At 59.0% G+C, this 21,155-nt stretch overlaps 1 protein-coding gene across 3 annotated transcripts; it reads left to right on the forward strand.

The window, feature by feature from the left end:
- The first annotated feature begins 2,229 nt into the window (after positions 1-2,229).
- Positions 2,230-21,079, forward strand: LOC311427723 (receptor-type tyrosine-protein phosphatase kappa-like). Of its 3 annotated transcripts, none has more exons than XM_084505238.1 (30): positions 2,230-3,075; positions 5,456-5,671; positions 6,059-6,313; positions 6,574-6,810; positions 7,233-7,475; positions 7,717-7,959; positions 8,248-8,538; positions 8,640-8,737; positions 10,545-10,737; positions 10,823-10,934; positions 11,048-11,294; positions 11,404-11,443; positions 12,011-12,116; positions 12,251-12,318; positions 12,550-12,692; positions 12,828-12,915; positions 13,192-13,265; positions 13,638-13,674; positions 14,231-14,328; positions 14,514-14,630; positions 16,277-16,434; positions 16,513-16,648; positions 17,416-17,565; positions 17,720-17,819; positions 18,145-18,224; positions 18,608-18,742; positions 19,129-19,254; positions 19,361-19,518; positions 19,689-19,824; positions 20,217-21,079. In XM_084505238.1, the coding sequence occupies exons 1-30, from the start codon at positions 3,033-3,035 to the stop codon at positions 20,289-20,291; spliced, it is 4,203 nt and encodes a 1,400-aa protein (XP_084361364.1). In that variant the 5' UTR covers positions 2,230-3,032; the 3' UTR covers positions 20,292-21,079. The 3 variants fall into 3 exon arrangements, with proteins under 3 accessions (XP_084361364.1, XP_084361362.1, XP_084361363.1); XM_084505236.1 differs by having other exon boundaries at positions 2,230-3,068; XM_084505237.1 differs by having other exon boundaries at positions 2,230-3,068; positions 7,717-7,955; positions 8,250-8,538.
- Positions 21,080-21,155: the final 76 nt, after the last annotated feature.

The following is a 21,155-nucleotide window of genomic DNA, read 5'->3' on the forward strand; positions in this document are numbered from 1 at the left end:
CCTCCTGCTGACAGGCTCCCCATAACAGCCAGCCCCACGTCCCCCGCCCAGCGGGGACAGCCCTGGACCCACAATGTGATGCACATGGGGTCCTGCCCATCTCATGTCACGGTCCTGGCACAGCAGCCGTGTCCTCTGCTCCTGCTCCTCGTGGGCAGACCCCAGCCACTGCTGGGCGAAGCTGCTCCTGGCCTCCTTGCAGATCTCGGAGTAAGTCTTGGCGAAGAAATGCTGGGCTCGGGAGATGAACCCTGGGAGCAGAGCATCCATTGGGTGGGAAGCAAGGGGGAGCCTGGGTTCGGGGCACAGGGGTCTGGGGCCCAGCATTAGGAGAGGTAAAAGCACGAGGGAGGGGATTGGGAGGTGCAGAGGGAGAAGAAATGCTTTACGGGCTAAGAGCAGGGAGGGGGCAGCAGCGCCTGCCTCCCTCAAGGTGTTTGGGGTCCCTCAGTGCTGGGGACTGGGGGGTCCCGTGGCTGTGTCACCTTGCTCCGGGCTGCTGCTGCCTCCCTGGCACAGCTGTGGCTGTAAAAGGTTGCTTTTACACAGCGTCCTGAGAGCTGTCGGCTCCCTTCCTTCCCAAAATAGAGAGAGAAAAACACTCTGGGTGGTGGGGCAGGGGCTGGCAGTGCCCAGGGAGCTGGGGAGCAGCAGCAGTGCCCTGTGGGGCTGGGGGAGCCTGGAGGGGGGGAGAAAAGGGGCACAGCCTGCACAGGGAGCACCAGGAACCTGCCCTGGTGTCAGGCACAGAGGGACGGGACGGGACGGGATGGGATGGGATGGGATGCTCACAGGGCAGCACAGGCAGCCCCAGGGTTGAGCACAAAGCCTGGGGACATGCTGAGACCCACACAGTGGCCAGCCCAGGCTCACAGGATCCAGTTCCTGGGTCCCTGTTGGCGTGACCCCGCTGGTGGCAGCACCCTGAGGTGTTGAATCAGGAGCCTGCAGCCGGACACAGGATCCAGGGAGGAAATTGGGGAACTGAGCTCTGTGCAGAGCTGGGCTGAGCCTGGTGTCAGCCAAGAGCTGCCTGCCAGTGACAGTCACAATGGGATTTCTTTCCATCACCCTTACTAACCAACAAAGCTTGGAAAGTCCAGGGGCATCTTGCTTAGCTTCAGAAAGGGGAAATGCATGAGAAGGGGAAACTTGGGTAAGACGTACCCAAAGGAAGCAGCACCGTCCAGCAGCCTGTGCCAGGATTTAAGGCAGCCTGTCAGGGCTTCTGGTGTCAAAAGGCAGCGGGGAATCAGCAGGGCTGAATGCTAGGGCCAGAGGTTATGTGGAACAGAGAGGTGCTCTTCAAAGAGCTGAAGTCACGGTGAGATGACGCAAAATAGCACCAGGCAGGTGAGAAGTAAAGATTTTATCAGTAAGATAAAAATAAAGAGCAAGGAGCCTGTAGAAGCAGACATCAGCCCTTTTTTTTTGCAAAAACACCTTGTGAACTGCACATCTGCTCCCGAAAATCTGTGGTGCTGGTAGCTCAGAGCATGAAGAACTGAGAGGAGACAGATCCTTACGGATCCCTGGGGGGGGGTCTTTGGGTTCACATCACCTAGGAGAGCTCTGGCGCCGGGCTGCGAGTGCTGAGCTCTTTACTGTCACCTCTGAGGGCGGCACCGCGGCAGGATGCGGTCCTCACCGCGGGATGGGGGTAGTGATGAGACACGCTGCTCGCCCTCCCAGCTGTGCCACGGGTGCCACAGGGTGGCCGTGACACTTGCTAGCCCCACAAAATCCCAGGATCACCTGTGGTGTCCCAGGCGCTGAAGCCAGGCCAGATGCTGCCTCTGCACTTTTGGCTTGGCCTTGCGTAACCGGAGCGCGCCTGGTGTGCCGCGAGGCAGCGGCGGCTTGCGACACCCCCAGCCCTCTGCACGGAGCACGGGTATGCTCAAGTCTGGATTTTTCCGACGCGGAGCAAGGGGAAGTGTGAAGAGAGAGAGAATGAGCAAATACACAGGGCTTCCTGGCAACACGGGGGCCACGCTTCCTCTACGGGCAATTGAGGTTTTAGATGGGGTAATGCAGGGCTCTTGGAGAGGCCAGGCTGTTAGCACCAGGAGCAGCGCAAGGGAGGCCCGGGGGATGTGTTGTTTTGTTTTTTTTTAGGGGATTTTTTCTGACATACGGAATTTTCCTAGTTATTTTCCAAAGATTCCCCCAAAACGGGAACTTCATTCCTACTGATGTGGTTTGCTTTTTGCTTCTGCAGCTCTATAAATATATTTTGAGCCTCTACACTGAAAGACTCCGAAGACTCCATTAGAGAAAACAAAACACCTCAAGGCTCCTACCACCAGACAGGCTCTCAGGCCTGGGATCACTGCCATGGCACCCACACTGCGGGTCTCCGTGGCTGTCACCAGCGTGTCACCCAGCATCTGCGCTCAGCCTGTGCTCCAGCACCCATTCAGCACCTCGGCTTTCCTGCCCAAGCGTGCGCCACCAGCTCACAAAGACCGTCAATGCCCTTCTGGCGGCCTTTTTCCACAATTCTTTCTAAGTTTTCAGATATTAATCGAGGGAGAGTTGTGCTGACGTAGTCTCTGCGTGGCTCTACTGAGCGTGGAAGCTCCATCTTCCCGCAGAAGTCCTGGAGAGCCAGGCTGCTCACACGTCCTTCTGGGACCGCTGCTGCCCATCCCGAGGGGGCAGCTCAGGCGTCGTGTCGTGTGGCTGCTCCCACCAAAGAGCCCCCAAAACGGCCTCTCCGGCCAGCACTCAGAGAGCTGCGGGGCTGTGAAAGGGGTGTGAAGCTGTCCCAGTGCTCCGAGGAACGAAAGCAGTGCTGACAGCGGCAGAGGTTCCCTCTCCAATGAGGAAGCCTCTCGCACCGCATGCAGCCGCTCTGCCTGCCTGCTTCCTTTCGCTGCTTGCACATCTCGCAGTCGGGCGGGCGCGCTGAGCAGCAGCCGGCGGGACGAGCCCTCGGTCCTGCCAGGGGGGAAAAGGCAGCATGGCCCTGCGCTGGAGCCTTCTCCTGGCCCTCACGCCTCTGCTGACAGCAGAAAAGATGGAAAAGGATGAGACCGGTTACAAAGAAAATCACCGACAGACGGGTAAGAGGTGGGCGCTCTTCTCCCCGCAAGAGGAAAGTGTTGCTGCTCCCTTGCTGCGTGTCTGCCATGTCCCTTCGCCGCCGGCAGCACGCAGCAGCTCTGTCAGAGGCTGGAGGCGATGTCCGTGCCAGGGACATGAGGGCATTGGTCGGGGTGTGGTGGGGTGAGCCCCCCAGCACCAGGCAGCCCCCAGCTCCCCCTGTACAGCAGCAGGGGCTGCAGCCCAGGACGGGGTGAGAGGGTGGAGAGCGAAGCCCACGGGGGTACCTCGCAGCAAGGCTTGCTTTCTAAGAGCAGGTCGAGGTTGTTTTGCTATTTCCAGCATCCGTCAGCAGAACTGGGAAGTGGGACTGACATTTTAATCGCAGCAGAGCCGGTTAATTGCGTGCCTGGAGGGCCAGCTGCTAACTGAGCTTCCAGGAGATGGTGAACCCATCCAGGGCAGCACGGCCCGGGGCCTGAGCCCAGCTCTGGGGACCATCGCCCTGCCTTGTTCTGCGTCCATCTGACCTGGAGGCTGTCTCTAAACTCACCTTGCTGCAGCTGGGTGGCAACAAATGTTCAGTTTGCACGTGCTCACGTTGTAGGGACCTGCTGTATGTACATGTATGTCCCTGGGCTGGCACAGGCTGGAGGAGCCCGCAAGTCGAGGATCCTGGCTGTCACCGGGGCCCCAAAATGGGACTGTTTTTTTTTCAGGTGCTGATTTGAGCTCAGGCCAGGTGGGGGACAGCAGGGTCTGCGCTGCATGGCATAGGCCAGGGGAGCTGTGCCCCTGGGGGGACAGGGAGTGTGAGCACAGCACGCCATCACTGGAAAACCAAGGGCAAAGCCCGCAGCAGAAGACATCCCCCTGCCCCTTTCCCAAATCCTCCACCCAAGCTGTCCTGCAGGGCTGGTGCATGCAGCTGTGGCTCTCCAGCTTGTTTGCACGGTGCACAAGGGCAGACGAAGGCCAGGACCCAGCTGTGGGATGCAGCAGGCACACGGTGGCTGGCAAGCCCTGTGTGTGCTCTGCATGTCTCGGTCACCCGACCGTCCTAGGAGAAATCCGGGGTTGCCTGCAGCCGAGACAGTATTGCTGAGTTTGCACCTTGGTGTTTGTGAAAAAGAGGAATCGAAACACGAATGCTTCTTGGCCACTCCCAGAGGCATGGGCAGCCCTGCAGGCACGTGCGGGGTACAATCAGGGAGAGGGGCACAGACCAGGGGACAGTGGATGAGCCGCGGCACACTGCTGTGCCTGTCTGAATGCCTAAAAGTCCCCTCAAGCCGTGGGGACCGTGGCACGGGCAGCATGGGGCTGTCCCCGTTCAGCGTGCTAAATCCTCCAGGCCAGCCTCACGTGTGCCCCAGCTCTGAGCACCGCTACCTGAAGAGCTGCAGGCAAGGCGATGCGGCTGGGAGCGAAGGAGTGGGGGTGGCGGGCAGGGTTCTGGGGGCGCGCTGAGGAAGCCAGATGACAAATCTGCGTCCCAGCACTGGGGAGGAGGCAGCGCTGCGTGCGCGGTGCCAACGCTGCCGGCAGAGGATGTGGTCGGGGCGTGTGGCGCAGCGCTGCTCCCTGCGCTGAGCAGGCGGCATTGTCCCTTTGTCCTATTGTCCCCCGGCCATCTTTCTGCACGGCTCTCTCAGAGCTTTCCTCAACGCCTGTACCAAAGCCTCGTGCCCTTACAGTCCTGTTGTGTCCAGCAGGGAGGCCGAGAAGCTTGCAGGGGATGTTTTCCTGCAGGGCTGGCTCTGTTTGGCCGTGATTCACTAGCAGACGGCCAGGAGCCATAGCAGCAATGCCCAGCGCTAGGTGAAACGAGGCTCTGTTCAAACAAACAGTTTGTGTTAGTGGAATTGAACTGCCAGAGGGGGCTCAGGGATAATCCTGGGGCAGCGAAAGCCCAAGGGAGGCCGTGGAGGAGCCCCGTGGGGCCGCACACCCCGGCTGTGAGCTGCATGCTGCCCCGTGCTGCCACTTCCCGCTCCACAGCACAGCTTCCCGAAACACGAACCTCACCTCCTGCTGCTCAAAGCCTGCCAGCTGCCCTCCTGCACCGTGTTGGCCTCGCTGAAGCTTCACCTGGACCCTTCATTGTGTCTGTGGGCGGCCCTGCTGTGCTCTGAGTGCCTCCCTGCTCGGGCATGCTGTGAATCCCTACAGGGCTGGAAGCCCAGTGCTCCTTTCCCTGCTCTCTCGGAGCCCTCCCGGAGCTCCAGCCTGGAGGAAGGGGCCAGCCCCACGTGCTGTGCAGCGTTACCCCTGCCTCTGCCGGGATGTGCCCTGCAACGAGCCACAAACCCCTGGAGAGGTCCATCAGCGGCCGCAGCAGCAGAATGCGCTGCCCACCTTTGGCTCTTCCCATCCCACTGACACGCTCTCCTTCTTCTCTGTGCAGCATGCCCGAAGCCTGAGTGGGACTCAAGCCTCCGCTTTGTCCCAGAGAAGACATTTTACGATAACGGGGAGGAGCTGACACTGAGCTGCTTCACTGAGGATGATCCTCCTCTCGCTGTGATCAGATGTGTTGTATGGAACGGCTGGGGACATACCTGGGAGGTGAAGGACAAGCAGGGAAGGTGGCATCACACAGAGATGTACCAGGCCTGCACAGGTAACTCGGGGGCAGCAGCTCTCCCCTGCCGCGGGCTCCTCTCCATCAGCAGGGCCCCTGGCGTCTCACCGTGCCCGTGGGATGCCTCGGGCTTGGCTCTGGGATGGCCGCGGCCGGGAGCAGCCCCCGAGCTGGGCCGGGACGGGAGCCCCCAGCGGGGCCCGGCCTTGCCTCTGCCCTGCCTCTGCGGCCCGTCTGCCTGAGCTGTGGCCAGATCCTGCCCTCAGCCCTGCTGCTCTGAGCACCTCACAGCCCCGCGGGGCTCCTGTCCCACACCCAGGGGCTGTGCCGATGGCCGACCCCGCAGGCAGTCGTGGTCCAGTCTCGGCCCCCTCCTGCCCGAGCACCCCGTCCCCAAGGAGGACTGTCACGCTTTCTCCCCTGCAGGAAAGTGCCAGAAACCCCAATGGGACAAAAGGGTCGTGCTCGTCCCAACGAAAGACAACTACACACCGAGGTACAAAACGAATGAGGAACTGAGTCTGTCTTGCCCTGGAGTTGTCAAGCCCTCCTTCACCTACGCCAAATGCGTGAGGGAATTTCAAGGAGAGACTTCAGGAAAACCTGTCTATGGGGTCAGCTGGTGGGGGAGGAGAGGCACAGGCGCCTGGACCCGCATTGAGGAGCCCGTAGCGTGCGTGGGTACGCGGGGCAGCTCTCCCCGTCCCCTCTCTGCCCCCACACTCCCGAGCCAGCCATGGCTCTGCCTGGCCCTGCCCCTGCTTGGCGCTGCGGTGCCCTGCCGGCTGCTGAGGAGCTCCCCCCTCAGAGCACCCTCCTTCCCCACTGGTCCCTGTGACGCTGCTGTCCTGGGCTCAGCACCCCTCGGGTTTCCTCACGGCCTTGGTTCTGGCCTCCCTAAGCCTCCTGGCCCCGCTCTCACACAAACTTGCCTTTGACAGTAAAATGCTCGAGGCCGCAGTGGGACGCTGACATTCGTCTGGCACCAGAGCGGGACGTCTATGAGGAGGGCGAAGAAGTGACGCTGAGCTGCCCGGAGGGTTCCCTGCTCCCCTTCCAGCAGGCTAAATGCACATGGAGACCTCAGGCTGTGGCTACAGGGGAGCACAAGGGCACCTGGACAAAGAAAAACAAGTTGGGGAAATGGGTCCCCATTCAGAGCCCCACAACGTGCATCAGTAAGTGGGGTGACAGGAGGTGCCTCGCCTGGAGCCCCGTGGCCCTGCGGCTCCTCTGGTGCCAGGGCACGGCGAGGTGAAGGGCAGCCTGAGCTGGGCTTGGGGTCAGCTCCAGAGAGCGGCTGCAGGGGGTCTCCTGCTGCAGGTGGGATTGTCCTGGGAAGCTGCCGGCCGTGGGATGTGGTGGGGGGCAAAGAGCGAGCATGGAAATGGGGTGGAGAAGGGATTTTGTGGGCAAGTGACAAGGGGAGCCCCCTCCCTCCCAGCAAGGCGTGCTGGGGGGCACGTCATGGCACATGGACGGCTCTCCTTCCATCTCCCTTTGGTGGCTGGAGGGACTGCTGGTGGTTGCTGATAGCTGGCGGTATCCTGCCCCACCTCATCACCCACACCCCAACTAAACCTGCTTTTGCCTCGGACAGAAACATGCCAAAGGCCCTTGTGGGACTTAGCACTCCATCTGGCACCAGACCAGGAGGTGTACAAGGAGAACGAAGTAGTGGCGCTGAGCTGCCCTGAGGGTTTCAAGCCATCCTTCACCCACATCAAATGTGCAGGGGAAATGCAGACAGCAGAACATTCGGGATTTGCAGACAGAACTACCTGGATGGGGAGGAAGAGCACAGGTGTCTGGATTCACGTTGAGGAACCTGTAGTGTGCCTTGGTACGTGGGGTGGCAGGAATTACCTTCTCTGCAGCCCTGTCATCCAGTCCTACCCTCCATGCCTCTCTGCGTTTCCCACATCCCCACCATGTCCTGGGCCATGCTCCCCATGCCTGAGCGCATCCCTCGGTCTCCCTGGGTTTGATGCCTGCGACCAGTGCCCAAGCAAATGGTGGCCAGCCTCACCCACCCCTGGGCAGCCCCAGCCCCACTGCCACTCACCTGCTTTTGTCTCTGCCAGAAACGTGCCAAAAGCCCTCGTGGGACCCAAGGCTCCGTCTGGCACCAGAGCAGGAGGAGTACAACAGGAACGAAGAAGTGATGCTGATCTGCCCCGAGGGTTTACATCCATTTTTCACCCACATCAAATGTTCAAGAGAAGTCCAGTGGATCGGCGATGGGAATCCTGTGTACAGAGAAGTTTGGAAGGGAAAGGGCACGGGAGGTGCCTGGACCCGCATTCGCTCCATGGTGCAGTGTGTGGGTAAGAGAGGTGCCAGGAGCTCTCCTGGGGCCCCTGAGTGCTGGGGGACATAGGGGGAGATGCCAAAGGCAGTGGGAGGCAGCCCCTGCGCCTGCCCTGTGTCCCCAGGGGTGCCTGGGTTGGGAGGGGGCTGGTGGCTGCGGAGTTGGAGACCTGCCGTGGGCAGTGTCACCTCTGGCTTCCTCTCCCTGCTGCTGGGTGGGAGCAGGGCTGTGACCGCAGCAACTTGCAAGGGTGCCAGGGGAAGGGAAGGCAAGGCAGTGACCCTCTTCAATGCTTCCTTCACAGAGGCCTTCCAGGTCGTGCCTGAGACCTTGGAGGCTTCCACCACCAGCATCAAACTGAACTGGACCTGCAGTCTGCCCGATGCCTGCCAGCGCATGCAGGCCACGTGCAGGCTGGCAGGGCCTTCCTCCCCTCCCTGCGAGGCTGAGGAGGTCACGGCACAGGAGATGCTGCATGGCCAGAATGGAACATTTACCTGTGACCACCTGCAGCCCTTCACTTTGTACAATGTCACCATCTCAGTGCCCCCCAGCACCATCCTGTTCACACGGTTCCTGCGGACAAAGGCAACAGGTAAGTGTCCTCTGCCTGTCAAGGTACTTTTGCTTTTCTCCCCAAAAACTCAGCCCTAGGTGGGCGTCGCCATGCATGACCCCCTCTCGCTGTGCTTCCAGTACCCAAGAAGCCAGAGTGGCTGTGGCTGGATGACAGCACGGGGACGCTGCAGTGGCAGGCGCTGCCCTCCTGCAAAGGGGAGATCCTCGGGTACCAGGTACCAGGGGAGCTGGGGCTGCCTGTGGGCCCTGCGCCTCACCAGGTTCTTTGGGCTGGGTGCTGGGCACAGGCGGGCGGGCAGACCATGGGAAACCCTTGAGGACCTTGAGATCCACCCCCCTGGCTGATTTTCTAGCTGCTGTGGCACGTTTGAGCATTTCTGCCTCCCTCTCAATGTTCCTCCCCGTGCTGGCTTTACCAAGCTTTACAGCTGAGCTGCACCACAAGTGATCACTCACTCCCCCTCCTCACAGGAAAAGGGGCTCAAGGGTCGAGATAAGAACAGGGAGATCACTCATCAGTTATTGTCAGGGGCAAAACAGACTCAGCTTAGGGAGATTAATATAATTTATTACCTATTACTAATATGCTAGAGCAGTGAGAAACTAAAACTAAAAACACCTCCCCCCCAATTTTCACCCTCTTCTGTGTCCTCTCCCTGAGCAACACAAGGGAACGGGCAATGGGGGCTGTGTTCAGTCCCTGACGCTTTGTCTCCACTGCTCCTTCATGGTCCCTCTCTGCCCCTGCTCCATGCGGGGTCCCTCCCATGCATGCCATCCGTCCCAAAATGAGCCTGCGGGGTCTGCCCTCAGTCAGCAGCTCTTCAAGACCTGCTCCCCCATGGCTCCTTCCCACGGGGTCCATCCCCCAGGAGCAAACTGCTCCAATCTGGGTCCCCCATGGGTGGCAGCTCTCCCCAGCCCCCCTGCTCCTGTGTGGGCTCCTCTCCACGGGCTGCAGCTCCGGCCCGGGGCCTGCTCCTGCGGGGGCTCTCCATGGGCCGCAGCCTCCTCCAGGCCACATCCACCTGCTCCACCGGGGGCTCCTCCACCCATGGGGGGGCTGCAGCATGGAGATCTGCTCCATGTGGGACCCATGGGCTGCAGGGGGACAGCCTGCTCCACCAGGGGCCTCTCCACAGCCCGCAGGGGAACTGCTGCTGCATGCCTGGAGCACCTCCTGCTGCACTCACCTGGGGGCTGCAGGGCTGCTTCTCACTCCTCTCTCCCAGCTGCTGTGAGGTGCAGCTTGTTTTCCCCTTTCTCTGCTCTCATAGGGGCACAAACAACATCACTCCTGCTCAGCTCTGGGCAGCAGCGGGTCCTTGTGGAGCCAGCTGAAACTGGCTCTTATCTGACATGCAGCAGCTTCTGCATTCTTCTCACAGAGGCCACCCCTGCAGCCCACCACAAACAAACCTTTCCACATAAACCCAATACACTCCTGCTGCCTGCAGGGGCTGTGGGTGCCAGGGGGTTTCCTCCCCAGCTCTGCACAGCCTGTGGTTTGGCAGATGCTGGGGCTCTGTGTGCAGCACCTTGTGACGTGTTTTGTGGCGCAGTCTCACGGTCTTTCCTGTGCCTCAGGGGCCTTAGTTCTGGTTTGTGGCACAGGAAAGGCTGTGGTGTGCAGTGCTGGGTGCAGGAGTAAGGGGGCCAGTGCAGCACCCAACCTGTAGGAGTCTCCCCGTGGGGATTAGATGTGATGCAGCCTCACTGAGGATGCCTTGGAAATCCAACCAGCCTGGAGAGCAGAAGAGTGCTCTGAGCAGCTCCATCTGCAGCTGCTGCTGCTGCAGGGGTGTCTGTGGTGCAGCAGATTGCTCTTGCTTCGAGTGCTGGCCCCAGATTCCCCCCTGTCCTCCTCCGCTCTGCGCTGAGGTCCACGCGTGGGGCCAAGGCTCCCGTGGCGTCTCTCCGGGAGCTTCCCAGCTGCAGGCGTGGGGAGCAGCGCAGCGCTGCTGGGCTGTGGCCGGCTGTGCGCTGGGCACGTTCCCCTCCAGCTCCGTGTCCTGTCCCCAGCTGAACGTCACCGCCTGGGGCCCGCAGGACGGCGGCTTCCTCCAGGTCGAGCGGCTGAGGCTGAGCAGCTCCGACACGGAGCACCCGCTGCCTGCGCACGGCCCTGGCACCAGATACACGGTGGCCGTGCGGGGCCTGACGGCTGCCGGGGCCGGGGCAGCGCTGCTGGGGGACTTTCAGAGCAACGGCTCGGGTAAGGGTGTGCGTGCGCTGCCCCCAGCCCTGCCCTGCCTCGCCGAGCCTCCTGCTGACGCTCGTCCCCGGGTCTTCCTGCACAGACACCGCAGCCCCTCCTGATGCCAGCTCCCGCCTCGTGCGCGACATCTCCCCCTCCCAGGGCACGGCCGTGCTTCGCCTCCGCCCCATCCCCTGGGTCCCCGGGGCGGCCAGGTGAGTGCAGCCCCTGCTGCTCTGCTCTGCACAGCCCCGAGCAGCGCTGACACCTGCAGCTGCCTCCTTCCAGCTCCTCGTCCCCGGCCCCGTCTCACAGCCCTGCCTTGCAGCGAGCACCAGCTCCTCGTGGCTGCGACGCACAACAGCACGGTGCTGGAAGGCGCCTGCTCGGGGGAGCCGCAGCCCTTCAACGCCAGCCGCCCGCCCGACGCCTACGTGGCCGCCGTGCTCAACCTCAGCGCCCCCACGGACTTCGTGCTGGGCGACGGGACCCGCGGGCACGGCTTCCACAACGCTCCCCTGCGCCCGGGCTGGGACTACACCGCCCTGCTGCGCCTCGAGCGGCGCTCCCAGCAGGTACCCGTGGCGGGAGGCTGCAGCTCCCTGGGTGCCGCGGCTCCTGGGGACGTGGTGGCCCTGGGTGGCAGCCCTCTGCTCTGAACTCTGCCCCCGCTTCTCCCAACAGGAGGAGACGTTCGCCTGCGTGTGCTACAGCTTCTCTGTGGGTAAGTGGGCTCCTCTGCGGAGAGGCTGGCTCGCCCCGCACCCTGTGCCCGAGGCTCTCTGCCACGTCCTCCCTTTTCCCAGCCTGGCGCCTTGCTGTGGTCAGGGGCTGGCAAGTGCAGGAGCTCCTTGTGGGGGCACAGGACACCTCTCTTTTCCCATACTCTGGGGTGATGCTATAGCCAGATGCTACCCTCATCCTCTTGGATGTTCCCTGGATCTTGATGCCACTTGGGCACTTGCGGTACAGTTGGACCCTGCACAGCTTCCATGCCATCATCTCGCTTTGCATCTTAGTCCTCATGCTGCCCTAGTGCAAGTGTGACCCCCAAAACTCAAACTACTCACCTGGCTCTGGCCACGCCTGGGGACAGTCATAGAGACACAGCCCACGCTGAAGGGCTTCACACCATGCAAGCACCCATTCCTGCACAAGCCTAACTTCGCTCCAGCACAGACCCTCTGATGGATAATGATGGAAGCTGCTTTTCTCCCCACCCCCCTGTGGAGTCTCCCGTTGATGGATTCAGGCTCTGCAGGAGCCTGATCCTGAACTGTGTTGTTTGCAGGACAGGAGCTGGCACCTCTGCTGAAGAGGAAGCCTGTGCTGATGGCACTCGTGGTGACAATGGTAATTCTGGCACTGGGGATTCTGCTGCTCTTCCTGCTCTTCAGGTTAGTATGTGCTGCTCTTCTGCTCTCTGTGCTGCCATAGGATACCAAGGTCCTTGGGCTACCCAGGGTGGACCCTGATATAAATCTTCTCTCCATCTCCTGAGTGTCCAAGGGCCTCTCTTGCTGTTTTACAGGCGAAAGCACAACGGTTCCAAAGCGTCTGAAAGCAACAGCACTATTCCCCTGAGAAAATGTCGAGGAGGTGCAGTATGAGCAGAGGCCCCGTCTGCACAGGCTGCCTGTTAAAAGTGCAGGCTGGGTGCTTCCAGGCACTGTAAGGTCCTTATGGGACCAAGGGAGGTCAGAATTGGGTGGTATGGGGAAAGGAACACATCCCCAAAGAGGGGGAGCGGGATGGGGAGGGACAATCTGGGCTTTGGCGGGGTCCCGCTCCCTGCTGTCAGGTCACCTCCTCCCCTGGTGGTCCCCGTAGGTGTGAACAAGCTGAACACACAGATCCCAGTAGAGGAACTGCTGGAGGCTCTGAAGAGGCTTAAGAGGGCAGAATTAGAGGCCGAGCAGACAGAGGATGAATCAGCCAGCAGTCACGGTGCCGGGCGGATGGCAGAGTACCAGGTCTGGTTTAGCTTTGCTTTCCTGTCCAGATGCACTGCCCATGCAGTCCCAGCCCCCTGTGGGGCATGCGATGCAGGCAGCCTCAGCCAGCCCCAGAATTTAGGCTAATCCAGAGCTCATCTTCCTCCTCTGCAGCAACTGACCTCGACGTTGCTGCATCCCTGCGATGCTGGGAAGGAGCCGTGTAACCAGGGCAAGAACCGCTACAAGTTCATCATTCCCTGTAAGCAGGGCTCTCTGGGGGCTGGCACGGGCATTTGGAGATGGCTGGGTGCTGGGCAGGTATAGGTGCCCCTCCAAAAGCATGTTGCCTGTGCCACATCACCTTTTGTTTCATTATTTGTTCTTTCCTTCTGAACATGTCCTGAGGCCTGGAAGGCTGCTGAGAAGGGAGCGGGCAGCCCTGGGTTTTCCTGAATTATACCTCCTTCCTGAAACAGTCATTTCACTGCTGCCCCAGACCGACAGCCCACTGACTCCCACCTCCCTTCTCTTCCAGATGACCACTGCCGTGTGGTGCTGCAGCCCTCTGCAGACGCGGGGAGCGACTACATCAACGCCAGCTACGTGGATGTAGGTAGCGAGGAGTCGCTGCCCTGGGCAGGGTAGGAGATACACATACACGGGTGGCCCCAGGGACTGGCACTTGCTGTCCTCACATGCTGGCAGATCTTGGGATGTTGCTCTCCCTGGTCCCCTCTGAGCTGCCTGCAGCACTCTGGTGGGTTTGTGCACCATCCTCATCCCTAATAAAAAGGGCTCACAGTAGGAAGGGCACAGGGATGCAGAGGCAGCCCCTGCCTCTCCGTGCTGTCCAGGATTGGTGCTGTGGGACATATTGTGCTGGGTGCTCTGGTACCTGTGGGGATGGACCTTGTGTTTCTTGTATTTCTTGTTAAATGTTTAACCTGGGTGATTGGAGCTGCTTGAAACTCTCTCTCACAGAGCTACCGGAGTCCGCGCTTCTTCATTGCAGCTCAAGGTGAGTGCTTCCAGCCCTGGAAACTGCCCAGAGCTGGCACAGGGATGAACTGCCCAGGAGATTCCAGTCTCTGCTCTGAGCCCCTTGGTGTGTGGGGAGCTGGGACAGCAGCCCAGGAGCTGCTAAAGGCTCCATCCAGGGCCCTGTATCTCCTGTGCTTCTGTTGTCCATGGTGGTCACAGCTTTTGCAGGGCATAGGTGGTCTTAGTCTGGCCACAGGAGGAGGCTGTGAGCCAGCTCCTGCACTGCCCAAGCTAATGATGAGGTCCTCTGCTTCGTTCTCCTTTGGAGGCTGGTGAGCAGGGACAACCCTGCAAATGCCTGACAGTGCTATGCTCAGCATCAGGCTCCTTCCAATGGAACAGAGCTGCAGTGGGTCGGTCTGCTCCATGCAGTGAGGGCATCTCAGGCTCCTCGCAAAGCTGCTGAAATGCCCTCCAGGCTGTGCAGTGTAACTCCTGGGCAGAGGAAAACATGAGGCTACCCCTAGCCCAGGAGCCTGGGAGCATCTCCACGGCCTGGGCTCTGACACCAGGCTCTCCTCTTCCTCCTCTAGGCCCCTTGCCTGGAACGGTGGTGGATTTCTGGCAGATGGTCTGGCAGGAGAAGGTCTCAGTCATTGTGATGCTGACAGGCTTAGTGGAGCAGAACAAGGTACAGGAACCATCTCCCACTCTGCTCAGCTCAGGTCTCCCCACTGCCCAGGTTTCCTTGCCTGCTTTGCTTTGCTCTCAGTGCAGCCCTTGATGAGGGCAGGGAGCAGCTCCACACCAAGAGCTGGCTTGTAACGCTCCCCAAGTGAGCTTCCAGGTGCTCAGCAGTCTCGCTGCTGTTGACAGACCAAGTGTGAGCAGTACTGGCCAGAGCAGGAGCAAGTCTACGGGGACTTCACCGTGACACTCAACAACACTAGGACCACCACGGGCCTTATCACACGCATCTTCTGCCTGCAAAAGGTAAGACTGGCATGTGGCTGTGGTGGAGATGCAGGGTGCTGCTGGTGGTCAGCCCTGCCTGGTCTCCAGCAGTAGCTGGTCAGCTTTGCTATCACTGGACTCTGTCCCAGGGCACCAGCCCCAGGCTTTTTGGGATGATGAGACAGGTGCCTCTCATCCGGAGCAGCCTGCAGACAGTCCTCATAGAAGCACCATGGTGCCTTGCAGCTCCTAAACCTGAACAGAGAGATTATGGTTTAAGATAGCTTACATGAGAGCACTTCTCAAGACGGGTATTTCTGCTGAAGTTGTACCTCAGATAATAAACAGGAACAAAAGAAGGTGCAAGGAGGGGAAAACAGACACAAAATGGAGGCGTTGCAGCTGGGCATGTTCGTGTCTTGCCTAGAACAAAGTCCAGCTGAAAGCTAAAACTCCAAGAGCACCCATTGGGGGTCTATTAGCTCTGGCCAAGTGAATGTGCTGCTCAGGAAAAAAAAAATGAGGATGGGCTGGTATAAATGTGACTATATTCATATCATGCAGTATCAGCCTTAGGAAGCGTCTGATCTGGGGAAGCAGGGGCTTTTCAATGACTATGGAAAGACTCCACATTGTAATTTTTTTTTTCTCTCTGGGACACACACTGCATTTACTCCTCTGAGTTCACTGCTCTCAGCAGGGGGAAGCAGAGAATAAAGCAAATCTTGTGGCTTGGTGAATTTGCTCAAAGTTCTCATCATGCCCTTTGCTGCCTGATGAGCTCTGGTGAAGCAGTCATTGCGGTGGGGTGCAGGGGGGAGGCTGGGTGCTGGTGCATCCCTGCCGTGCTTTGTCTCTGTTTGTTGTCATGCCATTGCTTCACACAACTTCCCAGTGTAATAAATGGCTCAGTCTTCAAAATAGGACTATAATCAAAGTTTACAATTTATTAAAGGAATAGAGGTAAGCAAACAGCGCTGGCTGCTCCACCAAGACACACACCAGTTACATCAAGCAGCTGATTTTTATGCTCCTAGGCTGATACATATTCATTGCTACTTCTAAAAAAAACAGGGTTATTATAATTAGTTTCCAGAATCCAAACCCTCCTACTGGAGCATGCATAACAGTCTCCGGTGGTCCCTCTTGGGGTCTCTGGGGGTCTCTCGTGCTGAAGGCTCATAGTCTTCCTCCCTCTTGTCCTTCTCCTTTGTCCTACTTGGCTGGATGTCAGAGACTTGTGCAGCATGCCCTGCAAGCTTTGTCTTTTAGTTGTTCTTCAGCTCTCCCCGTCTCCTTAATCTCCTAGCCAGATATCAGAGACTTGCATAGTGTCCCATGCAATAGTCATAATAGTTAGCAGTTATTCTGAAACCCCCCAGATATCAGAGACTTCAAGGAAAAACCTACAAATTTATAAAAAATAAAAAATAAATAAAAAATAAGAAACCCTTCAATCTCTCTATTGACACGAATTGCTAAAACGTTCCTTTGCAAGATACAAGAATTATATACATTAACCACTCTGTTTTTCTTAGACTTGTGGTTATACAAGGGTATGTAAGACAGAAGGTCACATTCATCATACCACATGGCCCTAGCACTGTTCCATACTGACACGAACCAGATGAACATATCTCACACCAGCCTGATTCCTGCTCCCAGCCGTGTCTCCCTCTCTTCAGGCAGGCTGTCCTCTCCCACGAGCAGTGGAACAACTTCACTACCAGCAGTGGCCAGACCACGGGGTGCCCAGAAACCCTGCCCAGCTCCTGTACCTGGTGGAGAGAGTGAACAACAGGGAGTCACAAGCCCCTGCTGGCCCTGTGCTGGTGCACTGCAGGTACCGGGATGGGAATGCTCGGGTGCTGCAGCAAAGCTGGCCAGGGCAGCACCAACCTCTCTTTTTCTGTGTCCTCAGTGCCGGGATCGGGCGGACAGGTACCTTCATCGCCATGGATTTCCTCCTGAAGATGGCAAAGGCCGAGGGGAAGGTGGATGTGTTTCGCTGCGTGCAGAAGCTGCGGGAGCAGCGGGTCAGCATGGTGCAGACCAAGGTGAGGAGAGTCGCCTGCTTCCTGCACGCTGCCAGGCTGCAGATCTGCTTCACACCCTTCCCAGGGATGTGGTAAACCGAGCCACAGTGGACACACTCTGTGTGGTTCAGCCACAGGCACTGGAGCTGCCAGGTGATGGACGCTGTGGGTTCTTGTATTCAACACGGTGTCCAAACCTAGGCAGGAGCCACATTCCTCTGAGACCCTCTGAAGTGGCAGCAGCAGCAGCATCCACATGCACCAGTAGTCTGGCATGGAAGGGCAGTCTTATAGGCAACAAGCATGCGTGTGTGGCTTTTAGGATGTGTCCTTCAGGCTTTCGGGATGTTGGCCTGGCATCTTCTGGGCTGCAGTGTCCTGGGCAAGGGACTATGTCCTCACGATCTCTTCAGTGCTGTGACCCTGTGGAGGAAACTGTAGGTCGGGCAGGACCATCCAGCTACTTAAATCCAGCTACACAGCAGTCTTCCTACATCAGGAGGACAAGTCCATCGGTTTTCTGGGCTTCCTTTGAGCTGAAGTCTGATCTGAGAGAGCATTAAACCAGAGAAAAAAGCTCCTGACTGGATTTTTGCATTTTCTGGCTGCTCCTTAGAGCAGGGCTGCCTACACTGAGAGGTGTCCAGCAGGGAGGTGAAGGCTGGAGCTGGCACATTCCAGATGCAGGTCGATGTCAGTGCAGAGCAGTCTGAGTGCTGGTGGTCTGGGATCCCTGCGCTGTCCGTGGAGCTGCTCCAGACAGTGCACTGACCCGTGTCCCCACGCAGGAGCAGTACGCCTTCCTGTACGAGGTGCTGCTCGAAGGCCTGCTCTGCGGCAGCACTGGGGTCCCGGTGGAGAGCGTCGCCAGCCACATCCGCTGCCTCCAAGGGGCTGAGACCCAGAGCCAGAGCAACGTCCTTGAGAAGGAGTTCAAGGTACCACCAGGGCCTGGTGCGCTGGGTCTGGGGCCTCCTGCCACAGCCCTCACCCAGCTGTGGGCTGGAGATGTTGGTAGCACATCTCTGGGGTGGCTGGAGATGGAAAGGGAGCTGAGAGGCAGGACTCACTAAGCTGAACCATCCCTTACAGGCAGTGCAGAACTTCTCCGAGTTGTTCCAGCTCCTGCCGTGCAGAGAAGCAGAGAAACCCAGCAACCAGCCCAAGAACCGCAAACCAGGGATCCTGCCAGGTACTGCAGGGCTGGGCAGCCCCTTCCTCCAAAACCCAGCTCCCGAGAGCAGCAAGGGGGGCGATGCTGCTTCCCTCCCCAGCACCATGCTACCACCAGGGGATGGAGCGTTCTGCACCAAGCATCACTTTTTGGTTGGTGATACTTAGTACCATCGAATCATCTAGGCTGGAAAAGACCTTCAAGGTCATCAAGTCCAACCATCACCATGACCTACTGAGTCGGGAGGGTGGATTTACTGCTGCTTCAGGACTTTCCCCACCCGGATCCCCCTCTGTGCAGGCAGATGGCTCACCCCTTCTCTCTCTGCCCCTTGCCTCCGCAGCGGATTCCTGCCGGCCCATCCTGATGTCCTCGCTGAATGCTGACGGCTCGCCGGGCTACATCAACGCGGTGTTTGCCAACGTAAGGCTCCAGCTTCAGCAGGGCTTGGAGCTGCTGGGAGCAAGCAGAGGCTCCACGGGTACCACTGCCTGAGGCAGGGCTGGTCCATGCCACCCCACCTCGAGGTGTGAGACAGCCCCGTCTCGCAGTGCCTGGAGCCCTGCTGCCAGGAGATGGCCCTCATGATCAGCCTAAGCCCTGCCAGCACACTCAGCTCAGCGACTGCCTTTCGCCTGCTGGGTGCTCTGCATCTCCTCGGGCTCTGCCCCTGGGTCTTCAGAGCCTCCCAGCCCAACCTTCAGCATCGTGGAGGCTGCCCAGTGTGGTTATTGCAGGCACTGCTCTATCTGCGGATTGTGTGACCTCTAAATTCACACACACCCCCCAAATGGTGTGTTTTTCAGACGTACACCAAGGAGGACAGGCTGATCATCACCCAGCTGCCCTTCTCCAGCACGCTGGTGGATTTCTGGGCTCTGGTCTGGGATTACACCTGCACGGCGGTGGTTGTGCTGAACCAGGTCCAGGAGCTGGACAAGGTCAGCTGCCCTCCCCTCTCCCTGCAGCCTGCTTTCTGCCTTCGCCCCCCCATGCGGGTCTCCTTCCCGGGGTCCTGCTTGCCATGGGGATGAGCTGCAAGCCTCTGGGCTCCACGTGGCTGCGCCCTGAGAACGGCCCCAGCCCTGTGGAATAACTGGTACAACAGTGGTGGGGCGTCCCCACAGGCACAGGAAGGAGTAACAGGGGCAGCCCTTTGGTTTTTGGTGTTATTTTTCTGGCTGCAGCCTCACAGATATGTCCCAAGCACAAAGCAGGCAGAGCACCCACGTGTAGGCAGGGGGCTGCCCCAAATGCACCCACATGAGCTGCTGAACTCTGTGTGTGGGTCGCGGCATTGTGTGACCATGCATCTGTCTCCCCCAAGACGTACGTGGAGGTCTGGCCCACCCAGGGCGAAGCCATCTACGGCCGGTTCCACGTCCAGCTGCTGTCAGAGGAGCCTGGAGCTGGTTTCACAGTCTGGACACTCGCCCTCACCAACAGGCAGCAGGTAAACTCTTTGTGCAAGCTGAGCCAGGCCCACGCTGTCCTGCCTCTCCTCCACGAAGCCAGTGGGCTTCTTCTCTGCCCGACCCACTGTCTTTCTTCCCTCCTAGCCCAAGAAGGCTGCGGTGGAAGTCCGGTTCTGGCAACTGGAGGACTGGCCCATGAAGCAGCATCTTCCCCCGCACCCTGCCACCATCATCAGCCTGCTGGGGAAGGTGGAGACGCACCAGCGGCAGAGCCAGGACGGACACATCCTCGTCACTTGCTGGTGAGCACTGTCTTTTGGAGGAGCAGCCCATGGCACAGAGTCCAGGCTGTATCCTTCAAAACAGCTCACAACTCCTGTCTCAGCTCAGGTGAAGGGTGGGCATGAGTTCATCTGGCTGGTGGGACACCAGGAAATGTAGGGTAAGTGCCTTCCCTTGCTCTTCCCTGCAGGGACGGTGCCAGCCGGAGCGGGATCTTCTGTGCTGCCAGTTTCCTGTGCGAGCAGATCCAAAGCGAGGGGCTGGTGGATGTATCCCAGGCTGTGAGGATGCTGAAGAGGCAACGCAGGCAGCTGATTAAAGACGTGGTAGGTGCTGACCAAACTCGGATGGGGATGGCAACACCAGAGCAATAACTGGTCTGTGCCTGGGCGCCTGTCCTGCACCCACCTCACCACCAGCTCCAGGAACATCGTGGTCTATGTGGACCATTGATGTCCTCAAGGCTGTCACGGTGTACACACTCTGGATGGGAGTGAGCAGCAGCCACCTGGTGGTGCTGGCTCCCCTAGGATCAGCTAGCTACAGCCCTGTCTTCATCCTACATTCACCAAGCCTACATTTGTGATTCCTCACTTGGGGCAGAGGAGAGGGGGCTGTACCTCTGCCTGGCTTGTTCGGGGGGCTGTTGGCAACCAGGCTGGCCTTCTGTGACAGGCACTTGGGCTCCACATACTCACCTGCATCCTTTTATCTGCAGGAGCAGTACAGACTCTGCTATGAACTAGCCCTCAGTTACTTGAACTCGTTTGAAACCTACGGCAATTTCAAGTAGAGGCATGGTCACAGCCCATCTCTGGACAGGACTTCAGCCTTCTTGAGGAAACGGTGGAAACCCGAGGAGAGGAGTAGGGTGTGCACAGCCCTGTGATGCTTTACTCTTCCGATGAGCCACCCCAAGTATTCTCTGCAGCTGCACAGCGCAGCCTGGACTGTCTCCAAACTGTGGTCAGACTTTGAAGCAGGAACCAGAGTTTGGGCAGGAATTTACCTAGCACCACAGCCCAATAATGCAGATCAGAGGAGAGGCACCAGTACTTGACATATCCACACTAGGGATGAAGAGAGCCAGCTGCCCCAGCCAGGCTCCCCAACCCCTTCAGGGTAGCTCCACCAACACCCCATGTTCAGTCAGGGCAGCCCCAAACCCCTGTGAGATCCACAGGGCTGAGCAGCACAGGCCACCTGTCCTGCTTCAAGAGAAGCACGAAGCCCGAGGCTGTGAAGAGCCATGGGAGGGACAATCCACCACCCCAGAAGGTTATCCTGGTCCTTTCCACACCCCGCAGACCCCTTCTGAAGCTCCATCTTCCCGATGTTGATCCAGGTGCCCTACCAGCTCCAGAGGGGCTCCTTCCCCAGCCTGTCTGGCTCCACCATGGCAGTGCCAGGTTGCAGCACCAACCCAGATCCCCGGACCTTGTTCCTGCAGGTTACTGCCCAGGAGAGGCTGCAGCACCATGGAGACTGCCTCTCCCTTTGCGGCTCAAGAGCCAGGATTGACTCTGTACTCTATTCCATGTCTCACCAATAAAGGCTCTGTGCTGGCCGTGGTGGGGATGAGCTCTGATCTTCACTTCTTTTCCAGGTTTTATCTGACACGGGGGCTGCAAAGGAGCTAAGGGCACATGGATCCCCC

Source organism: Aythya ferina (assembly GCF_964211825.1).
Source record: "Aythya ferina genome assembly, chromosome: Z".
Lineage (NCBI taxonomy): Eukaryota > Metazoa > Chordata > Aves > Anseriformes > Anatidae > Aythya > Aythya ferina.

Excerpts from the sequence above, each read along its gene's own strand:
- LOC311427723 (XM_084505236.1), top strand. The coding sequence starts at position 2,966 with ATGGCCCTGCGCTGGAGCCTTCTCCTGGCCCTCACGCCTCTGCTGACA. Across the intron at positions 5,672-6,058 it reads GATGTACCAGGCCTGCACAG|GAAAGTGCCAGAAACCCCAA; the intron begins GTAACTCGGGGG and ends TCTCCCCTGCAG. Across the intron at positions 8,738-10,544 it reads GGGAGATCCTCGGGTACCAG|CTGAACGTCACCGCCTGGGG; the intron begins GTACCAGGGGAG and ends TCCTGTCCCCAG.